Raw genomic sequence first — 27,595 nt, 5'->3', positions numbered from 1 at the left:
ACATGTGACAATAAACTAAACTGAACTGAAGAACATGGAAACAAGCTCTTTGGTCCAACATGCCCCACTTGACAAACCTGCCTGCTTTTGGCCCATTTCACTCTAAACTTATCCCATCCATGTACCTGTCTAAATGTTTCTTAAATGTTGCAATAGTACCAGCCTCAACTACATCCTCCGGCAGCTCATTCCATACACCCACCACTCTTTGTGTGAAAAAGTTACCCCAAAGATTCTTATTAAATTCCACCCCCCCCCCCCCCCATCATCTTAAATCTATTGGTTCTGGAGGCCCAGGACACTAAGGTCAGTAAGGGAATGATGGGGAGTTAAAATGGGCCTCCTCCACTATCAGAGTGCCTAACTTTGGTGTAAACCAGCATCTGCAGGTCCTTCTTACACTAAACATTGGTGAATTTGAAACTCTAGGTAAAATGTTGGAAATGAGTGTGCTTGTGTACAATGGTGCATGGTCATAATGGGAATGATGGATGAACAGGCCATATAGGAATAGGATTAGTGCTGCTAAATTCCAGATTCAGTAAATAATGTAAAGAATGAAAATCAATATACAACTAAAAGAATGGAAGTTAAACAAAATTTAATTTATTAAGATCAATTTTTTAAAATCGGTTTGCACAAAATAAAACATGAATTTGAAACAAAGGTAGACACAAAATGCTGGAGTAACTCAGCGTCTCTCTCTTCTTCAGATTGAGGAAGGGTCTCGACCCGAAACGTCAACATTCCTTCTCTCCAGAGATGCTGCCTGGCCCGCTGAGTTACTCCATCATGTTGTGTCTACCTTCAATTTAAACCAGCATCTGCAGTTCTTTCCTACATATTAATTTGAAACGGTTGCATGGGTTTATGCTAATCTACCAGCACCGTGAAGGTGCTTTAAAATATCAAACAATAATATACTGCATCCAGTACTGCCTCTCTTTATGAGGCTACCATTTAAAAACTGATGTGGAAAAAATGACTAAGTTAAATATTTGGCATTGGTTTTACACAATATCTATTTGCTCTCACCCATGTCCCTGTCCTGGATATCATGATGTCGTAATTCACTCTAAATGTACCATTTTTCTCCCTTCAATTTCCCTCTTCCACAAGTTCCTTCTGAAACACACTGATCTTCTAAGAAGGTGATGTGAAATGCCTCTGAAACCCGTGAAATTTAATAAGAAATACAAGTAATTCTTCAGCAGATCAATTACAATAGTGAAACAAACATACATGTCCATAATAGGAGTTGATGACTTGCTCTCTTAAGTCTGCCCCACCATTCAATATAATCATATGGATCTCACTGAAACTTTTGATAGACACAGCATGCTGGAGTAACTCAGCAGGTCAGGCAGCACTTCTGGAGAGAAAAAAAATGGTTGGTTTCGGGTTGGGACCTTTCAACTCCACATTCCCATCCATTTGTAGTATCAATTTTATCCCTTTTTTATTGTATCCATTTAACTCAACTTAAAACTAGGTAAAAATAACGAACTGCAAATGCTGATTAATGCACAAAATGACACAAAGTGCTAGAGCAACTCCCGCAGGTCCGGCGGGATCTCTGGAGAACATGGATAGGTGACGCTTCGGGTCGGGACCCTTCTTCAGATCTGTATAGTTACTCCAGCACTTTGTGTCGTGTTCCCTTAAAGCTAGGTGCCGATGCCATTGGTCTGCGAGCTATTCTTCACCGGCTGCAACACCGTCCAGTTGATGCAGCTACTGTTGCGGCTCACATAGTAGTCCCTGGCCGACAGTGCTTTCTCAAGGCCGCCACAACTGACAGGACCCATTCGGTCACTGTGGGGCTCCCTCCGGAGATGCTGCCAAGTACTCATTCAGTTATTCCATTGTTGTGCTTTAGTTTTTTTTGCACTACTTCAGATTGTACAAACAATCTTTGTACCATTCTGCAATTTTGCATTTGTCATTGTGTTTATTGTTGTATCTACCATTACTATGTATACTGTGTACTCTAGAGATTCTTGCAAACAGAATTTCTATGCACCTGGTAATATGACAATAATCTAAAGTGAAACTGAATCAGATGTTGGAGTAGATTGCTCCTGCTGTTTACAGGTACAAGAATGATTTAAGAATAATGATGCCAAACTGAATTCAGATTTATAATCCAAGTTTATTTGCTAAGAAATATTTGGAGCAGAAAATGTAGAAATAATGAGATCATAATGCTAACATTAATGATGTGTTGTCAATTTAAGATGGCTGCTAGAGTGCATAACACATCTTGTAGCATAGCTTGTTGCAATTCCTACTCTGCATGTCAGCACTTCTGTGTTTCTACATGTTTTACATCTAGCTTCACCACTTAGATGCCAAACTTCTACAATATTTGTTTTTTTAGGGTCACAGTCCCAGTCACGTTCATATTATCATAAATTTAAGCTATGCCTCAGAGTCATCAAAGCATAATTCCATGTAGAATATCAAGATTGCATACATATAAATCATCAAACAACAATCATAAATGATTTCAGGAAGCTAAACCATGCAAAGAATAGTCTTTAGAAGATAAAACTCTGAAGCATTTCAAAGGGTATGTGGAAGCTGGAAGTTATGTTAATTTCATACTCTTTTCCTAATCTTTAGTAATTGTCTAAATTAAATTTCTGACCTGAATGAGGCTATATAGGTGGAGCTGAGAAATAAAAAGGGAATTTTCACCTTGTTGGCCCCAAAATAACTAATAGGAATTAGAAGAACAAATACCCCGGGAGATTGCAGGCAGCTGAAGGACTAATAAGGTTGTCATAGTAGGGGATTCTAACTTTCCCAATATAAACTGCAACTGTCATAGTGCCACAGCCTTAGACAGGGTGGAATTTATCAAATGTTTTCACAAAGGTTTCCTCAGCCAATAAGGGCCGTACAAGGGAGAGGGCAAAGCTTGATTTACTCTTAGGAAATTATGAAAGGCAAGTGACTGAAGTGACTTTTGGCACCAGGGACCACTTCTATTAGCCCTAAAATAGTCGAGGTTAGTTTAGTTCAGAGATACAGCACAGAGGCCCACCGAGACCACGCTGACCAGAGATCCTGGGACACTAACGCTATCCTATACACACTAGAGACAATTTACAAATTTACCAAGCCAATTAGCCTACGCTATAGTTATGGATAAAACAGGGCAGGTCCACAAGTTAAAATTCTAAATTGGACCAAGGCCAACTTTGGTGGTATTAGACAGGAAATTGCTAAAGGTACACAAAAAAGCTGGAGAAACTCAGCGGGTGCAGCAGCATCTATGGAGCGAAGGAAATAGGCAAAGTTTCGGGCCGAAACCCTTCTTCAGACTATTGGGGGGTGGGGGGGGGCGGGAAGAAGATAAGAAAAAGGAGGCAGCCCGAAGGATGGGGGATGGGAGGAGACAGCAGGAGGGCTGAGGAAGGGGAGGAGACAGCAAGGACTAACAAAATTGGGAGAATTCAATGTTCATGCCCCCAGGATGCAGACTCCCCAAGCGGAATATGAGGTGCCGTTCCTCCAATTTCCGGTGTTGCTCGCTCTGGCCATGGCGGAGACCCAGGACAGAGAGGTTGGATACAGAGTGGGAGGGGGAGTTGAAGTGCTGAGCCACCGTGAGGTCAGGTTGGTTATTGCGGACCGAGCGGAGGTGTTCGGCGAAACGATCGCCCAGCCTCCGCTTGGTCTCACCGATATAGATCTGCTGACATCTAGAGCAGCGGATGCAATAGATGAGGTTGGAGGAGATGCAGGTAAACCTCTGTCGCACCTGGTAGGAAATTGCTAAAGTTGATTGGAGAAGGTTGATTGGGGTTAAAGGGTCCAGAATCTGGGATGCATTCACAAGTGTGATGACAGAAGTTCAGCGCTTGCATGTTTGTGTTAGAGTGAAGGGCAAGGCAGGTTGGAGAAAGCACGTTTGGATAACAAGAAAAATTGAGGCTCTGGTCAGGAAAAAGGAAGCAGCATTGGACAGGTATAGGCAGCTGGGATTAAGTTTACCACCAGAGGATATTTGGGAACTAAGGAGCATGCTTACAAAGGAAATTAAGAAGGACAAAACATTGGCGGGAGCTAGCTGTGGCAGACAATAAGAAGGAAAATCCAAAGAGATTTTATGTTCATTAAGTGAAATAGGGTAACTGTAGAGAGAACAGGACCTGACCTACTGAGTTACTTCAGCGATGTGTTTTGACCATTAGGACATGGATCAGATAACTATTTATCTTTATCCAAATGGTATATTATTCTTGCATACATCACAGTTCCTAAATCAGTCCATTTGGAAGATGTTGATTGTGCACAAATCATTCTTTATTAATCTTGTTCCCAACATAACAGAACAAAGTACAGTCTAATCATGCCCACCACTGCCAGCCACTCCAATTGTTCAGTTATTCAGAAGACTGACTCAAGATTACAAGATTACACTGTGAAAATTGCTCCTTTGTCAGAGTAGAACCTAAGATACCAAATATTTCAATGGAGATTTATAAGGACATAAAATGTATGTCACTTTAAAATGTTAATTATTGATGTTTTTAGTTAACTTCATTTTTATGTAATACAATTTTTTATTTTAATTATCTATTCCAACATCTTTCAAATATTTGTAATGTTGGAAACAGTTAAAACCTATCAACGTCACTCCAGCTTTAACATCTGAAAACGCCTGTTCCCACCTTTTCTGGCTATCAAAGGCATCGTGGAGGCAAGTTTTCTCTTTGAGCTACCCAAGGCTCTGCTGCCATCTTGACCATAGAGGGCCAGTGAGATTACTGATGCCCATCCAAACTGGCCAGTGTGGACACAGATGCAGAGAGAGATTCTGGACCAGAGCATTCCAGCCCAATATATAATGTTCCCATAACCTTTGACATCCTTACTAATCAAGAAACTATCAATTTACACTTTAAAATTACCCAATTATATTCTTTGAACCTGTTATTGACCCATTAAAAAGCCAACCACTTTGTTTTGCCTGGGGTCACTCATTGATCAGAGCAGGTAAGGATGAGACATTTCCTTCATAGATATTATTACTGAGACTAGCCTTTGATTCCAAATCTATTTACTTGAATCCAAATTCTCCAATTGCCATGGTGGGATTCAAACTAGTCTCCAGATCATATGATTTGGAGATCAAATGATTAAGGGTGGCGCAGCGGTGGCGCTACTGCCTTACAGCGCCAGAGACCCCGGTTCGATCCTGACTACGGGTGCTTGTCTGTACGGAGGTTGTACGTTCTCCCCGTGAGCGTGAGGGTTTTCTCTGAGATCTTCGGTTTCCTCCCACACTCCAAAGATGTGCAGGTTTGTAGGTTAATTGGCTTGATGTAAATGTAAAAATTGTCCCTAGTGTGTGTGTGGTAGTGTTAATGTACGGGGATCGCTGGTCGGCACGGACTCGGTGGGCCAAAGAGCCTGTTTCCGCGCTGTATTTCTAAAACTAAAAACTAAAATCAAAAGGTCAGGCATTGGAATAATAGTCCTGTAACTTAACTGCTGTGCTGGGGTCAAGGAAAGAGCGTTCACGTCGCGGCCCTGTTTCAACCAATCTTTCCACCACCACGCACAAGACGCACAAGAAGCGCAAGACAGACACCATTGTGCAGATGCCGAGAAGTGTGTTCAGCTCTGGCTGAACAACTTCTAATCTTGTGTGTGGACTCGATAAGAAGAAGACTGCTGTGCTGAGGTATCCTTAGATTCCATCCATGAAAATCACAAAGGAGCAAAATATTGATCGCAACAATGTCCTGGAAAACCTTTCGAAATTTAGTTTTAACTTGAGATGTTCATCAAAAAATCACATTCATAAACAAAGAAGCAAATACTAACTAAAGCCGATGAACGGTATTCAACAAATTGCCATTGCTTTCACTGAAGAGGACTGAATTGGGATTAGAGTGAGGGAACAAGAAAATAGATGAAGAAAAAAACGAATGTCACTTACCTGACGCTGAAATCATATGAGCAGGATGCTAATATGTTTGCATGGAAGGGTGAAAACTGCAAAGGGAAAAACTACTATTAGTGTAATGTTGCAATATTTCTGAAATTTCTGACCATATACTGACATCTAAAATTTATGTGCAGAATTTTATCCTGCAATATTTAAGCTTTTTACATCTAAAATTCTTAATTTGTTGATATTTCTGCTGTACCCTTTCCTCTATTTAGTTTAGTTTAGAGATACAGCGCGGAAACAGGCCCTTTCTGCACACTGTGTCCGCACCGACCTGCATTCCCCACACATTAATACTATCCTATACCCACTAGGGACAATTTTTACATTTACCAAGCCAATTAGCCTACATACCTGTCCGTCTTTATAGTGTGGGAGGAAACCGAAGATCACGGAGAAAACCCACACAGGTCACGGGGAGAACATACAAACTCCGTACAGACAGCACCCATAGTCGGGATCGAACCCGGATCTCCGGCGCTGCATTCGCAGCAACTCTACCACTGCACTACCATGCCGTAATATATATAAAATGTTACAGTTCACAACATTCATACATTGAACATGATTACCATGTTCTATAAACCACTGGAGAGAAAAATTACTTTGAAAAATGTTCCATTACAATCCATGAAAAATGCATTCACGCTTTGAAATTCCTTATCACTTACTTTCTTCCCTCGAGCCATATCCAAGATCCATCACTCTCTCTGTGAAAGTAGCAACGCTTAGCCATAATTGGAAGTGATGCCTATATATCCTGGAATTGTACACTGGTACCTCACTAAACACACACAATGTAATAATACAAACAAGAATGCTTGTGGAACTGGTGTTGAAGGGGCAAATTATTGCATTACCAATTGCATGATGCATCATTGTTAGAGCTAATGTCCCAAAAGCATCACAGTTTGCACTTGCTCAGCTGGGAGCCTAGTGCTAACACCTGCCTTCCCCACTGTGCTGTGCAGGATGGCGTGGCAAATCCCTGCCCTCTGCTGTGCTTCTGCAGCAATGAATCACCTATGGCTCAGTGCAAAAAAGCGGCTGACAGGTTTAGGGGAGATGGCAGGCACCCACCACCCTTTATGTGGAAAAGGTTACCCCTCAGATTCCTATTAAATCCTTTCCCCTTCATCTTAAACCTATGTCCTCTTGTCCTCGATTCAACTACTCTGGGCAAGAGACTTTGGCATCTACCCGATCTATTCCTCTCATGATTATTTCCATGATTTCATTACTTGAAAGGAACCTCTGCCTCATCTCCCTATGTTTGCCTGCACAGCACTCCCCTGCAATGGCTCTCAATGTTGAACTGCTGTCTGCCTGCCCAATACCAGCTCCACACCAACCATGTGATTCATTGCTGTGGGAGCACTAACAGTAAGCGGGGGTTCACACCAAGTTCTCAACAAAGAAACCTGTATTAGCTGGCAATGCAGGAATTTGTGCTGGGGTCCTGGCACTGGAGGGGAATAACAGAGGGAGATCAGGAGTGTGCACTGGGATCTCAGCACACCGCAAGTCAATGTCTTTTTAAAGAACAGGGAATTCACAGTACGAGTGTTCACACTGGAACAGCACTTGCAGCGCTGGAGACCTGGGTTCGATCCTGACTACGGGTGCCCTCTGAACGGAGTTTGGATGTTCTCCCTGTGACCTGCGTCGGTTTTCTCCGAAATCTTCGGTTTCCTCCCACAGTCCTGGTAGAAGTGTGTAGGCTTGACCCTAGTGTGTGTGTGTAGGCTTGTGTCAATGTGCAGGGATTGCTGGTCCATGTGGACTCGATGGGCCGAAGGACCTATTTCCGCGCTGTATCTCTAAACTACCTGGTAAACTACACTGGCAGACCAAGAGCACTGTAACGCCTCAGCATACTGTGGAATCGTGTAAAATACATTTCTGGCACAAATGTTCTTGATATTCCATTATGATTAACAACTTCATTAATTAACACAAATTGAACTCTTACGTTCCATTATTTTTTAAATTTTCAAATATGCTCACCTAATTTGCCTTTAAATTTCCTTGTGTAGATAATAGGCATATTTTATTCTATTGCTGGAGTTCAGTCACATCATTAAGACAGGATGAGGGGACCATTTCTTAGCATTTGACATAATATGCGTCAGTCTTGCAATGTGTAAACAGGCTCTTTGGCCCAACTTGCCCATGCCGACCAACATGTCCCATATACAGTAATCCCACCTGCCTCCGTTTGGTCCATATCTCTCTAAACCTATCCTATCCATGTACCTGTCTAAATGTTTCTTAAACGTTGAGATAGTACCTGCCTCAACCACCACCAACAGTAACTCGATCCATACCACCCACCACGCTTTGTGTAAAAACGTTACTCCTAAGGATAACAGCTGTGGTGCAACTTTTCCTTTTTTTTTTAAAGAATGGAGTTTCTAGACTATGGTTCTGGACAACATCAGGGTTAAGACCCAACATTATGAGAAACTAAAAACGATTGCTAGATGATTTCCACTCTATCTCGCTCCAGATGATAATGATAAATCAATAGCAATAACGTGTTGATTTTAAAAAGCTATTGATCATAAATTTCCAGTTAAAATGACAGAGAAATTTGGATGTAAGGGGAGAGGAAAACAAGAACTGACCCAACCATACAGCTCATTCTCATCTTCTATCCAGAAGGCACAAGATGACTTAAATTTACACATCAAGGCTCACAACTCTAGAATATCAAGTTCATAACTTTGTAAGACTTAGTAACTTGATATTCTGAGCTGAAAAGTGTGCTGTGTAAGTTTAAGTCATCTTGCATATTCCAGATAGAAGATGAGAAAGAGGTCTATGGTTGGGTCTCATGAGAATTGGAACAAAGATGTCAAGTGGAAAAGTTGTCTTTTATTCTTGGGACAAACTTGTGCTATTTGGAGTTACGAGATGTGTAGGAAAGAACTACAGATGCTGGTTTAAATCGAAGATAGACACAAAATGCTGGAGTAACTCAGTGGGACAGGCAGCTTCTCCGGTGACAAGGAGTGGGTGACGTTTCGGGTTGAGACACCCATTCCTTCTCTAACCCTAAGCTACAGTCTTGGAACTATAAAATATATAAACATTGTTCGCAAAAGGAGACCTAAAGAGACTGCAAATGCTGGCACCTGGAAAAAAAACAATGCTGGAAGAACTCAACAGGTCAATAAGCATCTGTGGAGAGTTACAATGCCCTCCATAATGTTTGGGCCCAAGACCCATCATTTATTTAATAAAATCTGACAATGTGCACTTTAAGCACATGTGATTTTTTCTATCAAAAATCTCAAATTGTGGAGTACAGAAGCAAATAAATAAATGATGGGTCTTTGTCCCAAACATTATGAAGGGCACTATATGCAGGATATTTGCTTCCAGTAAAACTCTTTCTGTTCATGTGTATAATTTCAAAATAAATAATAGTCTAAAGCAACCCATAGTGTACAAAAGGATCAACCTCTTAAGGGCCTGTCCCACGAGCATGTGACCAAACCGGTAGCGGGGGCCGCGCGGAGGTCTAGTGATCCCCGTACAGGGCCGGTCCCACCAGCATGCGCCTGCATGCTGCGAGCGCGACCAAACAGGAACGGGGGCCGCGTGGAGGTCGAGTGAGTGACGTGAAGTTCGAGCGAAGTCCGCGGGAAGTTCGCTTGTGACGTATGGCGTCAAGATGCTGTGTACTGCGTTGAAACGCTACGCACGCCCGTCGAGGCGGTGCGTATGGCGTCAAGGCGGCTGCGGGCCGGCTGGCCGTTGCCACACGGAATATTTGAACACGGTCAGTTTTTCGGAGCCCAGCGCGATGTCGGGACCAGCTCCGCACAACTCCATATGGCTCCGGCGATCGAAGTGGGACCGGCCCCGCGAGGCCGTACGGCTCAAGCGACCACGTTAGGTCGCGCTTGCCGCATGGAGTCGCATGCTCGTGGGACAGGCCCTTTAATGTTTACAAAATAGAAACGGGTGACAATCTGCAATGAGAAAACAAGTCATAATATCAGCATCGTACCCTTCAAATAGGGTCTCGACCCGAAACGTCACCTATTCCTCCATTGATGCTGCCTCACCCGCTGAGATTCTCCAGCATTTTTGTCTACATTTAAATAATCCAAATCTCTTTAACTGCTGATTCTCAAATCACTGTACACATAATTACATTAAAAAACACCCGTAGAAAATTCATTCATCAGTGACAACTTATCGTGGTTCACCCGAGTATGCTGAACAAAAATAAATGTACTTACTTTGACTCTTCGTATGGCATAGGAATGGCCAGCAAGGTGATGTACTGGCTGCCGGATATTTCTTAGGTCCCAACACCGTAAAGTGCAATCAACTGCTCCAGTAACAATCAAGTTCTGGGTTAAACAGAATATTCATATTCTTTAGACCAATTTTACATTACTATCTTGACTAACAATTTTGGCAACTAGCAAAGTACAATTGGTTTATTTAATTAAATGGACTCTACAATCTTACCTGATCATATTTATTCCAGTCACAGGTCAAGATCTCTGCTTGGTGAGCAGGAATTATTATTCTGGCTCCTCCTGTATTTATATCCCAGATTCGGAGAGTATGATCACCTAAGATTATAAATTCATAAATTATGGGAGAATTAGGTCATTCTACCCATCAAGTTTATTCCGCCATTCAATCATGGCTGATCTATCTTTCTCTCTCCACCCCATTCTCCTGCCTTAACCCCTGACATTCAAACTAATCAAGACTCTGTCAATCTCTGCCTTACAAAATATACAAATATACAGTGTTTTTTCATTTTACTTCCAATCAAATCAAAATTAGATTTAGGTTCAGGTTTATTATTGGCACTTGTACCGAGGTACAGCAAAAAGCTTTGTTTGCATGCTATCCAATCAGATCAGATAATACCATCCATACAATCAGGTCAAACTCAAGAACAATAGGTAGAGCAAAGGGTCAACATAGTGTAGAATATAGTTCACAGCATTTTAGTGCACCGGTTACATGCACAAAGTCCAATATTTGCAATGAGGTAGAGGTGAATTGGGCAGTACCCTAGCTATTGAAGTACCGTTCAGAAGCCCGATAACTGAGGAAAGAAGCTGTTCCTGAGTCTGATGGTGAGTGCTCTCAAACCTCTGTACCTTCTGCCTGATGGGAGCAGGGAGGAGGCATGACTGGGGAGGGACAAGTTTGAAGCATTTGACGAATTGCCATTCCCAATGGCAACATCTTTAAACTCATCCTTAGCCTGTTCACTGTTAATTTTTTTTTCACTATTTGGCTATGACCCATGTATTCTCGTGGGTGGCACTGAACAGGATAAACAAACAAAAGTAAAGTGCAGAAGATGTCTGTGCAAATAGAGATAGCACTACAGCTGACAAATTCTACATTCATACCAAGAAAGACAAGTCTGACTTGGAATTTTTCAACAAGAATTATTGATTCTGAGAATCTTACAACTACAGATGCTGGAAATCTCAAATAAAGACAGGACATGCTGGAAACATACAGATTACGCCCAGTCTGCAAGAAGAGCAACAGTTGTCATTTCAGTTCTGGGATCCTTCTCAGCGCTGGGGTAGAGAGACAACATGCCAGTTTTAGGCAGCAATGGGAGGAATGGGTAAAGGGAAATAAAAGGAAATGTGTTTAAATATAAGACCTCCACAGCTGATGACAGAAGAATTCTCTCGATAATAAAGAAAAAATCCCAAACACCTGTCCGACAGATCAGAAACACTCTTCATGAGTCAGATGTGGATTTGTCAATGATCACTGTTCGCAGAGACTTCATGAACAGAAATAGAGAGGCTACACTGAAAGATGCACACCGCTGGTTAGCTGCAAAAATAGGATGGCCGGGTTACAGTTTGCCAAGAAATACTTAAAAGAGCAACCACACTTCTGGAAATAGGTCTTGTGGACAGATGAGACGAAGATTAACTTATATCAAAGTGATGGCAAGAGCAAAGTATGGAGGAGAGAAGGAACTGCCCAAGATCCAAAGTATATCACCTCATCTGTGAAACACAGTGGTGGGGGTGTTATGGCCTGGGCATGTATGGCTGCTGATGGTAGTAGCAAAATGAATTCTGAAGTGTATAGACACATCCTATCTGCTCAAGTTTAAACACCTCCAAGACCAAGGAGCTGATTATTGACTTCAGGAGGTCACATAATGGAGAATACGCCCCAATCTCCATCTACGGGGACAGTGTGGAGCGAGTGTCCAGCTTTAAGTTTCTGGGCACTCACATTTCAGAGGACCTCACATGGTCCACCAACACCGCTGCGTTGGTCAAGAAGGCACAGCAATGACTGTTCTTCCTGAGGACATTAAAAAAGACTGGTCTGCCCCAACAGCTGCTGACAACTTTCTACCGCTGCACCACAGAGAGCATATTAACGTATGGCATCTCTGTGTGGTATCTCAGTTGCACGGAGAGGAGAGCTCTTCAGCGCGTCGTCCACAGAGCGCAGAAGATTATTGGGACACAGCTACCAGCCTTGGAGGGCATCTACCACACACGGTGCCTCAGGAAGGCCGTCAGTATCCATAAAGACTCCTCACACCCTTGTAATGGACTGTTCGAACTACTTCCCTCCGGCAGACGTTACAAGGCCTTCTACGCCCGAACCTCCAGACTCAGGAACAGCTTAATTCCCAGAGCTATAGCGGCTCTGAACCAGCCCTGCTGAGTGCCCCCCACCCCCCCTGGACTGTCTCCTTCGGATGGTCACGTCGCACAGACACATCTGCACTTTAGTCTGTTGAACAGTTTTGACTATTTTACAGTTCTTTTTACAATCCATGTTCTCGGGGTATCTAAATCTAAATTTTATTAGTTATTTATGTTATGACATCGGATGGAAGCTGCATACCAAATCTCGTTGCTCTTATGTTCAATGACAATAAAAGATATTATTATTATTAAAACTTATTGGCTGGCGGTTCATTCCACAGCAAGACAATGATCCCAAACATACTGCTAAAGCAACAAAGGAGTTTTTCAAAGCTAAAAAATGGTCAATTCTTGAGAGGCCAAGTCAATCACCCGATCTGAACCCAGTTGAGCACGACTTTTATGCAACAAAATACTAAACGTGACTACTTTCATTTACATAACATTGCTGTGTCCCAAATATTATGGTGCCCTGAAATTGGGGTCTATGCATAAACACCGCTGTAATTTCTACATGGTGATGTGCACTTTAACCACATGTTATTTTTTCTATTACAAATCTCAAATTGTGGAGTACAGAGGCAAATAAATAAATGATGGGACTTTGTCCCAAGCATTATGGAGGATGTCCTCTGGCCCTTGATTCGCCTACTCTGGGCAAGAGATGTTTATATCTCACCTTTACAACTCAGTATTAAATTTTCTAACTTTTGGTAGCTCACTCTTTCTGCCTGTAATGGAATACCCATTTCGAACTGTGATCATTTTGGCTCAGTTTTTCTTTTTTGTTCACAAGTTATAGGAGCAGAATTAGACCATTCGGCCCATCGAGTCTACTCCGCTATTCAATCATGGCCGATCTCTGCCTCCTAATTCAATTTTCCTGCCTTCTCACCATAACCCTTGACACCGGTTCTAATCAAGAAAGTGTCTATCAATCAAGAATTTGTCTATTTGGCTGGACATGTCCAATGGATTTACCAATAGCACTACATCACACAGACAATTAAGCTTAATTTGAACGCAAGTATATTTAATTGCCATATTAACTCGTGTAAGGAACTGCAGATGCTGGTTTAAACCGAAGATAGACACAAAAAGCTGGAGTAACTGAGCGGGACAGGCAGCATCTTTGGAGAGAATGAATGAGTGACGTTTTGGGTCGTTTGAAGAAGGGTCTCGACCCGAAACATCAACCATTCCTTCTCTCCAGAGATGCTGCCTGTCCTGCTGAGTTACTCCAGCATTTTGTTTCTACCTTCAATTTAAACCAACATCTGCAGTTCTTTCCTACCTATTAATTTGAAACGGTTGCATGGGTTTATGCTAATCTACCAGCATCGTGAAGGTACTTTAAAATATCGAACAATAATATACTGCATCCAGTACTGCCTCTTTGTGAGGCTACCATTTAAAAACTGATGTGGAAAAAATGACAAAGTTCAATATTTGGCATTGGTTTTACATAATATCTATTTGCTCTCACCCTTGTCCCTGTCCTAGATATCATGTCGCAATTCACTCTAAATGTACCATTTTTCTCCCTTCAATTTCCCTCTTCCACAAGTTCCTTCTGAAACACACTGATCTCCTAAGAAGGTGATGTGAAATTCCTCTGAAACCCGTGAAGTTTAATAAGAAATACAAGTAATTCTTCAGCAGATCAATTACAATAGATTAAACAAACATACATGTCCATATTAGGAGTTGATGACTTGCTCTCTTAAGTCTGCCTCACCATTCAATATATGGATCTCACTGAAACTTTTGATAGACACAACGTGCTGGAGTAACTCAGCAGGACAGGCAGCATCTCTGGAGAGAAGGAATGGGTGACGTTTTGGGTCATTTGAAGAAGGGCCTCGACCCGAAACGTCACTTCTCTCCAGAGATGCTGCCTGTCCCGCTGAGTTGCTCCCGTTTTTTGTGTCTATCTTTGCCATATTAACCCATCTGGTTTCACCCTTGAGATATTCCTATTCTAACCCTAGCCAATCCCTCTCTAATACCTAAAACAAACTTCCTAAATGTCAAATCAAATACAACTGCAGATGTTGGAAATCTCAAATAGAAATAGGAAATGCTGAAAAAACACAGCAGGTCTAGATAGCAAATGCAGATGAAGAATCAGTCTGTGTTTTATGTCTATGGCCAATGTCAGAACTGAGAAAATGGACAGATAAAATGTAAAAACAAGGAAGTGCAGATGCTGGTTTATACAAGGTGCTGGAATAATTCAGCAGGTCAGGCAGCATCTCTGGGGGAATAGGATAGGGACAGTGGACTGAAAATATTTAACGGGCAGCTCATCAAAGGACTCTGACACTGCCTGGCTTTAGGTTTCTCCAATGTACTATCAAATTATCCCATCACTGAACACTTAAAGATAGTTTTCTATCAGTGCTAAAGGGTACAAAACTCCCGTTAGGATTTTGCTTCTGTAAATCTCTGGATGTGGTAGATCAAACACAAAAGGATAGATATTAGTTTGGTGATAAATTGCCAAGAGGTTTGACAATTCATTCAGGCCAAGGAAAGATCCATTTATGAGGATAGTGAAAACAAAATGTTGGTGACATTTTGTGATAGAGTGAGAATTGAAGGAACCATTACAAGATAAATTACTTTAGAAACAGAAAACAACAAAGTTAGAGATTAAAGATAAACACAAATGCTGAAGTAACTCTTCAAATAAGCAGCATCTCTGGAGAGAATGGATAGGTGATATTTCAGGTCAGAACACTTCTTCAATCTGAAGTCTGATGAAGGGTTCCAAGCCAAAACCTTTTCTCCACTGATGCTGCCTGACTAGCCGAGTTACTCCAGAACTTTGTGTCTATCTTTGGTATTAACCAGCAGCTGCACTTCCTTCTCAGAGTTTGGGATTAACCTGCAAAAGTCCAATCATAGGTCCCACCTTTCTTGTACTTTTTCACACATCAATCTCTTAACCTGCGCAGTGAAACCGAGTGTCATTCCTTGGATGCTATCCCATCTACACGTCTGACATCAATATGTTGCTCATTGGTGCGTACATGTTGCATTTGTCAAGGCTACATTGCGTATGAGATCTTTATCACCAATTCAGAGGGAGCTTGGCAGCATTGTACATTCAAGAGAGCTGCAGTTGTAGATCAACTTCCTTGGCATGGCTATACAGTAAATAAAGGTCCTGAAATGAATCTAATCCGCAGGGTGAATTTTGTTATTCCTTCCATTGTTTCACAATGTTTATCCAGTTTAAACTTCTCCCCTCCTCTATTGCTCTTTCAGATATGTGAACACGTCATCTATATCACAAGATTGTCAACGAGATTAAGAAATGCTAATTTATAAAGGAGTACAAAATATTTGAGGGTCCAATCAACTGACAGGGGCTTACAGCTCCTAACAGTGCATTTATCAGATATCTCAAGAAAAAAAATATTCTGGGAAAACAGCTTTTCACCTAAGTTTCATCTGGAAACAATAATTTAACATATGCCTACATGTGCTGCAAGATGTGCACTTGTTATGAAAAGCTACTGGTGGCAGCTTTGATTGTAGCTGTGAGGAGAAAAAATACACTACACACACTGTCAAAGCTGAACCAATGACCAATGACCCAAGTGGTGCAATAACGAACACATCAGTACTCCAATCTGCTTTTTAACCATTTACATGCTGGTAGACAATCAAGGAGGGGGAGGGCATTGGCAGAATGCATTTTAGAACTTGCCATTTTCAGAAAATACTGAAGGATATTCTTGATTTTCAATAGAAGGCAATTCAAATTGAAGGAGGGTGATTTATTGATGCAATGATGATGTTATTGCTATAATTGAGGTAAGCGCTGGTAAGGGAGAATACAAGAAACAGATTCACGATAACTATGAGTGTAAACAGCAATTGCTGGTTTAGTCAAAAGGACACAGAGTGGTGGAGTAACTCAATGGGTCTCTGGAGAATATAGATAGGTGACGTTTCAGGTCAGTGCCCTTCTTCAGACTGTTGCCTGTTCTGTCTGAAAGGTCTCGACCCAAAACAGTATCCATCCGTGTTCTCTAGAGATGCTGGCTGACCCACTGAGTAACTCCAGCATTTTGTGTCCTCAGAGTAACTATGACTTTAATTTATATATCTAACGAAATGCAAAAGGTCAAAGAGCAACAGGCAGCATTGTAGCAGAGACACTGCACAAATGTTAACTTCAGCCCATCCACACGTGTTGGCACTGGGTGGATGGGAATGGATCTAATGTCCCATTTAGTGAAGACATTTCAAAATTAACTCTTTTTATTGTGCAAGCACTATCATTATAATCTCAAAGATTTAAGTTATCCAGCAAAGCCTAATTAGTTGTGGTCTATCAGAAAGTGTCAGTACATTCATTTTCATTTAATGATTATGGCTCAATTATGTTTTATTGTCACGTACGCACTGCAGGACGTACTCAGAATGTCACCAGAATATGCACCTAAGATAGCAATGACATGGCAACCTGACGGAAGAAGGAAAAGAGGCCGACCAAAATTCACATGGAGGGCGAACATTCCAGAAGGATTTGGAAGCCCGGGACGCAAATGGTGGAAGACGTCGCACATAACCGAACAGAATGGCAAAAGCTTGCTGTGCAACGCACTCAGTGTGGGAGGAACTAAGTCTAAGTCTAAGTGCACTGCACAGTGAAATTCTTTTTGCATATATCACACATGCACGAGTCACCATATTTTGGTATCATTTATAATAATCCCACGTGCTTCATCTCAAGTTAAATCTGTCATTTTACTTTTCAAGTCCTCCTGCCTGTTCTGCTATTCAGTGGGGCGGAACATTTGTAGCCCGTCTTCCCTGGACCATGATGTTTATTACTACTACAGGATTCTGGTTCACAAGTACATAAAAACATGGGCTGCAACATGGCACAGCTGGTAGAGCTGCTGCTCCACAACGCCAGCAAGCAAGGTTCAATCCTTACCTCGGGTGCTGTGTGGAGTTTGCATGTTCTGCTGGTTGCTCTGGTTTCTTCGCACACCACAAAGATATGCAGGTTACTGGGTTAATTGGCCACTGTAAATTGCTGCTAGTGTGTCGGTATAAACCACCAACTGTAGTTCCTTCCTGCAAATATTTATTGCTGCGCATAATGGCATGATACACATAAAGCTGCAAAAGGTGAAGGGCCTGTCCCACTTTCACGACCTAATTCACAACCTTTTTTACTCGTGGACATTTTTCATCAGGCTAGAAAAACGCCCCGACCTACTTGATGCCACGAGTACCTACAACTAGCATCACGACCTACCTACGACCTACCTACGACCTCGTGACAACCATGCTGCGAGTATGAGTCAAGGGCAAACTCGGCAAAGGTCGTGAATTAGGTCGTGAAAGTGGGACAGGCCCTTAACTTTCTGCATAATAAACATATTTCTAGTGACATGCAGGCACTTTTGTATTTGAAGCTATTTCATGAGATGAAACGTCAGGGTGTTGGAAAAATTGAACGTGACCAGACACAAAGTAAAATATATTTAAGGAGAGATGTCTCTTCAAATTTAGATTCAAATTTCATTCTTCTACCATATTCTTCAGGTGAAATTCAAAAGAGAAAATCGTGAGCATTGAAACAGACTTTAAACAGGCGTCAGGCTGTGAATGGAAAACAGATTTACAAATGGATTAATACTATGCTTAAGGGAATAATATTATTCCCTTAAGCGCGGTCACTGATTCAAATGTCAGATGGAAATTGTGATGATCCTCAGAACTTACAGACGCAATTCGACATAATTTTTTTAAGCACGTATAAAAAAAGGTAGATATATTTCATACCAACAGAATACACTTAGCTTCGACAGCTGCAGGCTAAAAAACGAGTGGACTACCAAATAGGTTACTCAGTAGAACAAGGAACAGCAATGTTGACATACCAACAAAAGACACAAAATGCTGGAGTAACTCGGCAGGTCAGGCAACATCCTTGGATAACATGGATGGGTATCATTTGGAGACAGGATCGTTCTTCAGACCCACTTGCTCCAGCCAGGGCAGTCTGCAGGTCCCCTATAACTGAGCAACTTTTTCACAAAGAGGGTGGTGGGTATATGGAATGAGCTGCCAGAGGGGTTTGTTGAGGCAGATACTATAACAACATTTAAAAGACTTTTGGACAGGTACATGGATAAGAAAAGTTTAGAGGGAAATGGGCCAAATATGAACAGGTGGGATGTGTAGATGGAGCATGTGTGGGATAGAACTACAGACGTGTCGGAAAGAACTGCAGATGCTGGTTTAAATCGAAGGTAGACAAGAGTCTCGACCCGAAAGGTCACCCATTCCTTCTCTCCTGAGATGCTGCCTGTCCCGCTGAGTTACTCCAGCATTTTGTGTCTACCATGGAATTACAGATGCTGGTTTGACCGAAGATAGACACAAAATGATGGAGTAACTAAGCAGGACAGGCAGCATCTCTGGAGAGAGGCATGGGTGACATTTTGGGTCGAGACCCTTCTTTAGACGTGGGTTTCGACGCAAAACAGCACCCATTCCTTGTCTCTAGTGAAGTTGGGGCATCTTAGTTGGCATGGGCAAGTTGGGCCAAAGGGCCCGTTTCCATGCTGTATAACTCTATGGCTCTATGAGACACAAGGAACTGCAGATGCTGGAAGCTTGTGCAAAAAGCAAATTGCTGGAGGAAATCAGCAGGTCAGGCAGCAACTGTGGAGTGAAATGTACAGACGTTTTCAGGTTGGGACCCATCTTCAGGACTGGATTCATAGCTTGGCCTCAGATAGACAATAATCGATAACCATATGAAGGTGTAGTTTCTGGTGGTCAAGCCTTGTTTGAAAACCATGCAAAAAATAAAATAAGAAAAGGGTTCAACCCAAAACCTCACCTATCAAGAGTCTGAAGAAGTGTCCTGACCTGAAACATCACCTGTCCATTTTCTCCACAGTTCCTGTCTGACCTGCTGGGTTACTCCCATCACTTTGTGTCTTAAATGAAACCATGCAGCTTGACTCTGGAAGATTGTTTTAATAAATCAACATTAACACCAGACAAGTCCATGTTCGAACAGTAGCTGAAATTAAATTTACTGAGTATCACCTGTTTCGAATGATTAATTAATAAGGGAAATAAAACTTAAGAGCTAGGGTTGATCGTTACTAATTCATTCATCACACCAACACAGAATTAAAGCATTACTCGTGATATTTTAGATTAAGCAGTTTACAGAATCTATTTAACAAAGCGTGAAAGCTGAAACTTAATCCGATAGAAAAGGTACATCATCAGGAGCATGATGAAAAGCAGATGGGAGTGAAATTCATGACCTGGGGCAAACTCTGACAATTTGCAAAGACAATTCTCCTGTATCCTCAGCTTTGATGCCACTCAGAGTTCAACTATATCTTTATAACATATGTTTTTCCACAGTGCACAATGGATTAAGGGGCAGGCAGTTACAGGTCATGTTACAATCAAGCCCTTAAGACGCACATCCACACTTTTGTCTCCTCTTCATTAATAAATAATACTATAAACTGTGACAAGAGGCTGATTATTATTTTTTAAACATAGAACCATAGAAAATAGGTGCAGGAGTAGGCCATTCGGCCCCAAGCCATCAGCGACATTCTATATGATCATGGCTGATCATCCAAAAATCAGTATGCCATTCCTGCTTTCTCCCCATAGCCATTGATTCATGTAGCCCTAAGAGCTAAATCTAACTCTTTCTTGAAAACATCCAGTGAATTGGCCTCCGCTGCCTTCTGTGGCAGAGAATTCAACAGATACACAACTCTCTGGGTGAAAAAGCTTTTCCTCATCTCAGTCCTAAATGGCCTACCCCTTATTCATAAAATCACCATAACACGTACAGTTCCAGTCAGATTTGTCTAAAATTGTCCAATAGTCTACCCCAGTTACAATACAATAATACAATACAATACCATTTATTTGTCATTTGAACCTCACGAGGTTCAAACGAAATTTGGTTTCTGCAGCCATACAAGAAAAGAACCAAGACACACATCAACACAATTCACACAAACATCCATCACAGTTAACCTCCTCACTGTGATGGAAGGCAAAGTCTTGTCTCTCCCCTGCTCTCCATTCTTCTCCCGATGTCAAAGTCAAAGCCCCCGGCGGGCGCTAGCAAGTCCGCAGCCATTTAAAGCCACGCCGGGCGATGTAGGGCCCTGCTCCGTGTATTGATGTTGGAGCCCCCGCCGGGCGCTAACAAGTCCGCGGCCATTTAAAGCCACGCCGGGCGATGTAAGGCCCTGCTCCTTGTATTGATGTTGGAGCCCCCGCCGGGCGCTAACAAGTCCGCGGCCATTTAAAGCCACGCCGGGCGATGTAAGGCCCTGCTCCTTGTATTGATGTTGGAGCCCCTGGCGGGCGCTAACAAGTCCGCGGCAATTTAAAGACGCGCCGGGCGATGTAAGGCCCCGCTCCAGGTCACTCTCAACCCCGCAATTCGAGCGGGAGAAGTCGCCGTTGCCGGTGCCCCGCAAAGCGGTCTCCCAGCGGGGACCCGCGAGCTCCCGGTGTCACCATCCACTGGAGTCGGGTCGCAGCCGCGCGCCACCGCAGCTCTCCACGCTCCGAACTCCTCACGCTCCGAACCCGGCCAGCTCCACGATGGTAGGTCCGCAGCTCCGCAGGCTCCGTGACTTGAGCCCCCAGGTCGTTCCGGTTGGAGGCCGCTCCACGGTGCTAGGCCCCAACGACAACGGAGACCCGACAGAGAAATGGTCGGGTCTCCGTGCAGGGAAGAGATTTAAAAGTTCCCCCCACCCACCCCCCACACATACACATTTAAAAGCCCACTACAAACTATACCCTTAACGGGACAAAAAAAACAAAAAAAACAGACAGACTGCAGAGGCCGCTGCGACGTCGGTCGCGCCACCCACAACAACAAGTGATATTAACTACTAACTAGTATTATCAGCGGCAATTAATAGATGGTGTAGAATATGTAGGAAATTCATTAATACTGCTGGACTATTTCTGTCCAATAACTTCCATAAATATACATACAATAAACTTGTACCATGTAACGTGATACCTTCTCACATTCAATCAGATTTGAAAAATAAAGCATTGGGAAATTACGATAAAATATGGGTAGATAATCCTCAGATGCAAAACTGCCGGAAAAGATCTCAAGGTCTAATACATCATTGTAGAAAAACATCCAAATGTTGCAGTGGTAGAGTTGCTGTTTTACAGCGCCAGAGACCTGGGTTCAACCCTGATAACAGGTGCTGTTTGTATGGAATTTGTACATTCTCCCTGTGACCACATGGGTGCTCCAGTTTCCTCCCACACTCCAGAGACGTGCAGGTTTGTAGGTTAATTGGCTTTGGTAAAATTTAAAATTATCCCTAGTGTGTCGGATAGTGCTGGTTTTCGGGGTGATCACTGGTCGACATGGATTCAATGGGCCCAATGGCCAGTTTCCACAATGTATCGCTAAAGTCTAAAGCAAAGTCTAGTCTAATCCAATAACCATTGGGCTAGAGTTTTATCATCAGGAGGGCAAAAGAATAATAAAAGAGTTCATAAGTTCATCAGTTCTAGGAGCAGAATTAGGCCATTCAGTCCATCAAATCTACTCCGCTATTCAATTATAGGTGATCTACCTTTCCTTCTCAACCCCATTATCCTGCCTTCTCCCCATAACCCCTGACACCTGTATTAATCAAGAATCTATCAATCTCCACCTTAAAAATATCCATTGATTTGGCTAGAAATTCCTCCTCATCTCCTTTCTAAAGATACTTCCTTTTACTCTGAGACTATGCTCTCTGGTCCTGGACTCTCCCACTAGTGGAAACATCTTCTCCACTTCCACTCTATCCAGGCCTTTCACTATTCGAGAATGGGGAATAAGAGAAAGGGGAGATCGAGAAGGGTTTAAGAAGGAACTGCAGATGCTGGAAAATCGAAGGTAGACAAAAAAGCTGGAGAAACTCAGCGGGTGCAGCAGCATCTATGGAACGAAGGAAATAGGCAACGTTTCGAGCCGAAACCCTTCTTCAGACGGATCGAGAAAGGTATTTGAAGCCTTTGTGAATATTAGGAAGGATGACCGTTTTGCGATTTAGAAACATTAAGGAAATCATGAAAGTGTGCTTTGAAGGACTGCTGGAGTTCAATACGAAAGCTAAAGATATAATTGTTGGGGTTTGGGAGGGCTGGCAGGAGATACTTCCCACAAGGATGCACCGATTTAGAGTGGCCTCAGTTATAATATACGTAATCTCCAGTACATCCAAGATCCACTTGCACCATGCACAATTTAATTTACATTACCTCTAATCAAGAAGATCTATACGTTTTCAATCTATGGACAATTTGTCAGGCCACATATTTTTGCCAAAAAGTATTTTGTTTCGTTTAGTTTAGAGAGACAGCGCGGGAACAGGCCGATCCTCGCACATTAACACTATCCTACACACAATAGGGACAATTTACATTTATACCAAGCCAACTAACTTACAAACCTGTACATCTTTGGAGTGTGGGAGGAAACCAAAGATCTCGGAGAAAAACCCATGTGGTCACGGGGAGAACGTACTGCAAACGCTGTAAGGCAGCGACTCTACCGCTGCATCACCATGCCCCCCTAAATATTTTATTTCTAAAATATATTTAAATTCCAAAAGTTTAAAGGAAGTTAGAGTTGCAGAGAACCTCATCTTTATCACACTTATATACGTCATTGGAAAACCCTGACTTTGCAGAAGAATTTCAAATGCCTTAAAATCCATATTCATTTAATCATCCTTTCCTTTCAAGAAATCAAAGCAAATATGAGGTTGATTGTATTCTTGTATGCTTGTATTCACTGGAGTTTAGAAGGATGCGGGGGGGGCTAATTGAAACATATACAATTATAAAAGGACTGGACAAGCTAGATGCAGGAAAAATGTTCCCAATGTTGGGTGAGTCCAGAACTAGGGGCCACAGTCTTAGAATAAAGGGGAGGCCATTTAAGACTGAAGTGAGAAAAAAACTTTTTCACCCAGAGTTGTGAATTTGTGGAATTCCCTGCCACAGAGGGCAGTGGAGGCCAAATCACTGGATGGATTTAAGAGAGAGTTAGATAGAGCTCTAGGGGCTAGTGGAATCAAGGGTTATTGATTGGGGACGATCAGCCATGATTGCAATTAATGGCGGTGCAAGCTCGAAGGGCCGAATGGCCTCCTCCTGCACCTATTTTCTATGTCTATGTTTGTATGATTAATTTTAACAAACTCATAACAATTAATATTTTGTTATTCAAAAATACTTCAGAGAAGCCTGACAGATGGATAATCTAAAGCTTGTTCATACTCACAAAAATATTTGTCTGAAACAAAGAATGCACATTTGAGATAGATATTTGTTTCTGAAACAGCAACTCTGCAAACCTGGCGCCATCATGTGGTATAAGCCAAGCAATGCATCCCAAAAGCAAAGTTGTGAGATTTAGCAACTTACATTTGTTATTCACCATCAAGTCAATTGAATTTTGAGTGTAGAGGCCTTTATCCTGCCTGGATAAAAGATCAGTTCCTATTCCTCAAGCTTCCGATGTGTAACATAACAGGAACAGCACTTATTTCCTGTCTGGGCATATTGAAGTGGTGTGGCCTCAATATTGAATTAAATCATTTCAGAATAACCTGCTTTTCATATTAGTGCCATGTCTAGCCAGATCCAATGCGTTCATCCACATTAACTCAGTCTTTCTCTCTCCACCGATGTTTAGTCATTTCTTGGGTCTCTCTGCACTCTCTTTTGATTCAGATTTCCAGCAACAGCTCGATTCAGCTACTGTTCAAACATATTGTTATTGTTTTTAATTCAATAACCATGTTATCTATTAACTAGATGGCTTAGAAAGCATTGACGGTCCTGGTTTTAACCCAATGACAGAGATTGAGTCTCTCTACCTCACTCTCTCTGCAACTTCCAATGAAGGGTCAGCGACTTGAAACATCAATGCCATCGATTGCTCTTACAGAAAGCATATGGACAGCAGACACTATCTTTCCCATCCCACCATCAGTCCAAACCAGTTATATAATTCCATACAACGCCTCCACTGGTACTTGTGAATAGACACAAAATGCTGGAGTAACTCAGCGGGACAGGAAGTGATTCTGGAGAGAAGGAATGGGTGACGTTTCTGTCTGCGCTCAGCGGCTCCGCCATTGCGGCTGCCAGTGCGGGCCTCCTTGCGTCACTGCGCCTGGGCGCCGCGGCCATGGGCCCGGGAGGTACCGGAGATGACGGAAGTGCAGGCCGGTTGATTATGGGGGAAAAAAATACGCCTGCGGGCCGGATGATTTCAGGCTACGGGCCACATCCGCCCAGAGGCCATAGGTTGCCAACCCCTGCTCTACATAATGCTGCATGATCTGCTCAGTATTTCTATCCTCTGTTGCTTTTTGATATTAATTAATGTTCGGGCTCTAATCATGTTTAAAATAGCATCAAAAGCCTATTCTTGTTAAACCTATAGTGCATTGGTGTGCAAAAGGATTACGGCATTAAAAAAAGTAAAGAATTCAAGGATGTAATAAAAATTAGATTATGTTCAAACAGTTTTGTCTCCTTGAAACCCAAAGAAATGTAACCAACTTTGAACACAGCTACATTGGCGAATAATTTCCCATTTTAAATAAAATCTGCAAGTAAAAAGTTTAATTCTAAATAAGTAGTAGATCTTCTTCAGAGTCTGAAGAAGGATCCCGACCAGAAACATCACCTATCCCTGTCCTCCTAAAATGCTGTCTAACCCGCTGAGTTACTCCAGCACTTTGTTTTAGCTGATCTTCATTATTGATACTAGCACATTGTATTGCAGTGACATTACACATGATTTATACTACACAAAATTACTGCAACTACAACTTACATATAATTTATATTATAATATCATATTTCAACAGATAAACACTTTCTTTAAACATTTCCAAACATATTTCCAGAGGGGTGAAGTGTTGGGATCCGGAATCTGAGTTGCATATCATATAAATATTTAAATATATATACGTAATGAACAAAGATGTACCTGCAGCTGAGGCAAAGCAGCCTGGTATATGCGGTGACCAGATCGTACTGTAAATCACACTTTCATGTCCCCGAAATGTAGAAAGAGAATCTTTTACCAATGGGTCCCACTACAGAGAATAAAAGCACTGATCAATTTCTCCATACCAGACATAACTAAGGCAAATGTACAATTCCCACACTCTATATATGTACAATGTCAGAGAATCTGAGGCTAGAGTTCAAATGAAAGGCCTTTATTTGGTAAAATGAGTTTAGCAATTGTTTTTGGACCATTTTGAAACGAGAATGACAGGAAATCCATGTGTGATAAACAACTTTAGAAATGGAAGCTTCTTTAAAATGTATAATGACGGTCCACAACAAATCTTCAAAGAAAGGTATTGAACAGATCTTTCAGCCAAACGGCTGTCTTGTTTAATAAAGCAACTATTAGCTTTGGAAAGAAACATAGAAAATAAGTGCAGGAGTAGGCCATTCGGCCCTTCGAGCCAACAACGCCATTCAATATGATCATCGCTGAGCATCCAAAATCAGTATCCCGTTCCTGCTTTTTCCCCATATCCCTTGATACCGTTAGCCCTAAGAGCTAAATCTTGAAAACATCTAGTGAATTGGCCCCCACTGCCTTCTGTGGCAAAGAATTCCACAGATTCACAACTGGGTGAAAATGTTTTTCCTCATCTCAGTACAAGACAAATTCTAGTTATAGGCAGTAAAGCTTATTTTACCAATTTATTTGCTGTAGCTAGAATTCATCTTGTACTAAATATAAGCTTCTTTTACCAACTATGTTTAGGAAGAAATCTAATGTCTGTGTTCAGGATTGTGGTGAATCGTACATCACTTTCGGTTATGTTGCTTTTTCGTTGTTCCATCTCAAATAAAGCCACATAATGGTCCAAAGCCAATGCTTTCTGAAATCAAGAGGAGTTCATGTGGTAGCACATGGCACAATCCTATTACCTGCTAACTGAGTGTAGGTTCCTTTATATTATATAGGTTTAAATTTATTATTGTCACATATATTGAAATATGGTGAAAACCTTTTAGTTTAGTTTATACAGCACGATAACAGGCCCTTCGGCCCAACGAATCTGCGCCAACCAGCGATTCCCGTACACTAGCACAATCCTATGCACTTGCTGAAATTTACAGAAGCTAATTAACCTATAAACCTGTACATCTTTGGAATGTCGGAGGAACACGGAGTACCTGGAGAAAACACATGCGGTCACGGGGAGAACACACAATCTCCATACAGACGGCACCCGTAGTTAGGCTCAAACTCAGGTCTCTGTAGGAGAGCAATTCTACTGCTGTGCCACCGTGCCGAATATTATGCAAACAGATTAGATAATACTACACATGAATATAAGTATAAAAGGTAGAGCAAAGAGTACAGAATATAGTATCTCGACATTAAAGTGTAACAGCTCCATAGGAAAAAGTCCAACATCTGAAATGAGGTGGGTTGGTAAATCGGGACTGCCCTGGCTTATAGAATCTTACTAGACTAAGTGGGACCCGTTGGGCCCCAGCATCACACGGGATGGCTGGTCCCCCAACGTAATATTCCAACTCTCCACCAATTCCAATATTGGTGGCCAGTGGGAGGGGGGGATTTCTGAGGCACTAGTATGGGTGTTGTGCGCTGAAGGGACTGTTTTCCAGAGGGCTAGTATGGACATCAAGCAGGGTGCAAGGGAACCAAATTCAAGTGCAGTTTCATACCATTTCAAGCAGGGTGCAAGGCCACTAAAGAAAGCGAGTCGTGACCTCACCCTCCCATATCTTGCAGAGACTGAGTCACTTCCGGGTTTTATTGTACCTCCCCCCTCCCAGCAGAAGGGGCGTGGCTTTCATGGCATGAATGACA

General features: G+C 42.1%; 1 protein-coding gene across 2 annotated transcripts in view; it reads right to left on the bottom strand.

Moving 5' to 3' along the window:
- pex7 (peroxisomal biogenesis factor 7) overlaps window positions 1-27,595 on the bottom strand; it is a 60,061-nt gene that overhangs the window by 12,062 nt on the left and 20,404 nt on the right. For both annotated transcript variants that reach the window (XM_033020972.1, XM_033020973.1), the window contains exons 5-8: window positions 25,718-25,826; window positions 10,457-10,563; window positions 10,222-10,335; window positions 5,957-6,012 (exon numbers count right to left, since the gene is read on the bottom strand). In XM_033020972.1, the coding sequence (XP_032876863.1) occupies window positions 5,957-6,012; window positions 10,222-10,335; window positions 10,457-10,563; window positions 25,718-25,826 (386 nt within the window). The remainder of the gene's footprint in view (window positions 1-5,956; window positions 6,013-10,221; window positions 10,336-10,456; window positions 10,564-25,717; window positions 25,827-27,595) is intronic.

The sequence above is a fragment of the Amblyraja radiata genome, chromosome 5 (assembly GCF_010909765.2).
Source record: "Amblyraja radiata isolate CabotCenter1 chromosome 5, sAmbRad1.1.pri, whole genome shotgun sequence".
NCBI classification, from domain to species: domain Eukaryota; kingdom Metazoa; phylum Chordata; class Chondrichthyes; order Rajiformes; family Rajidae; genus Amblyraja; species Amblyraja radiata.
The sequence above is the reverse complement of the archived record's forward strand: the minus strand, read 5'-3'. Positions and strand labels throughout refer to the sequence as shown.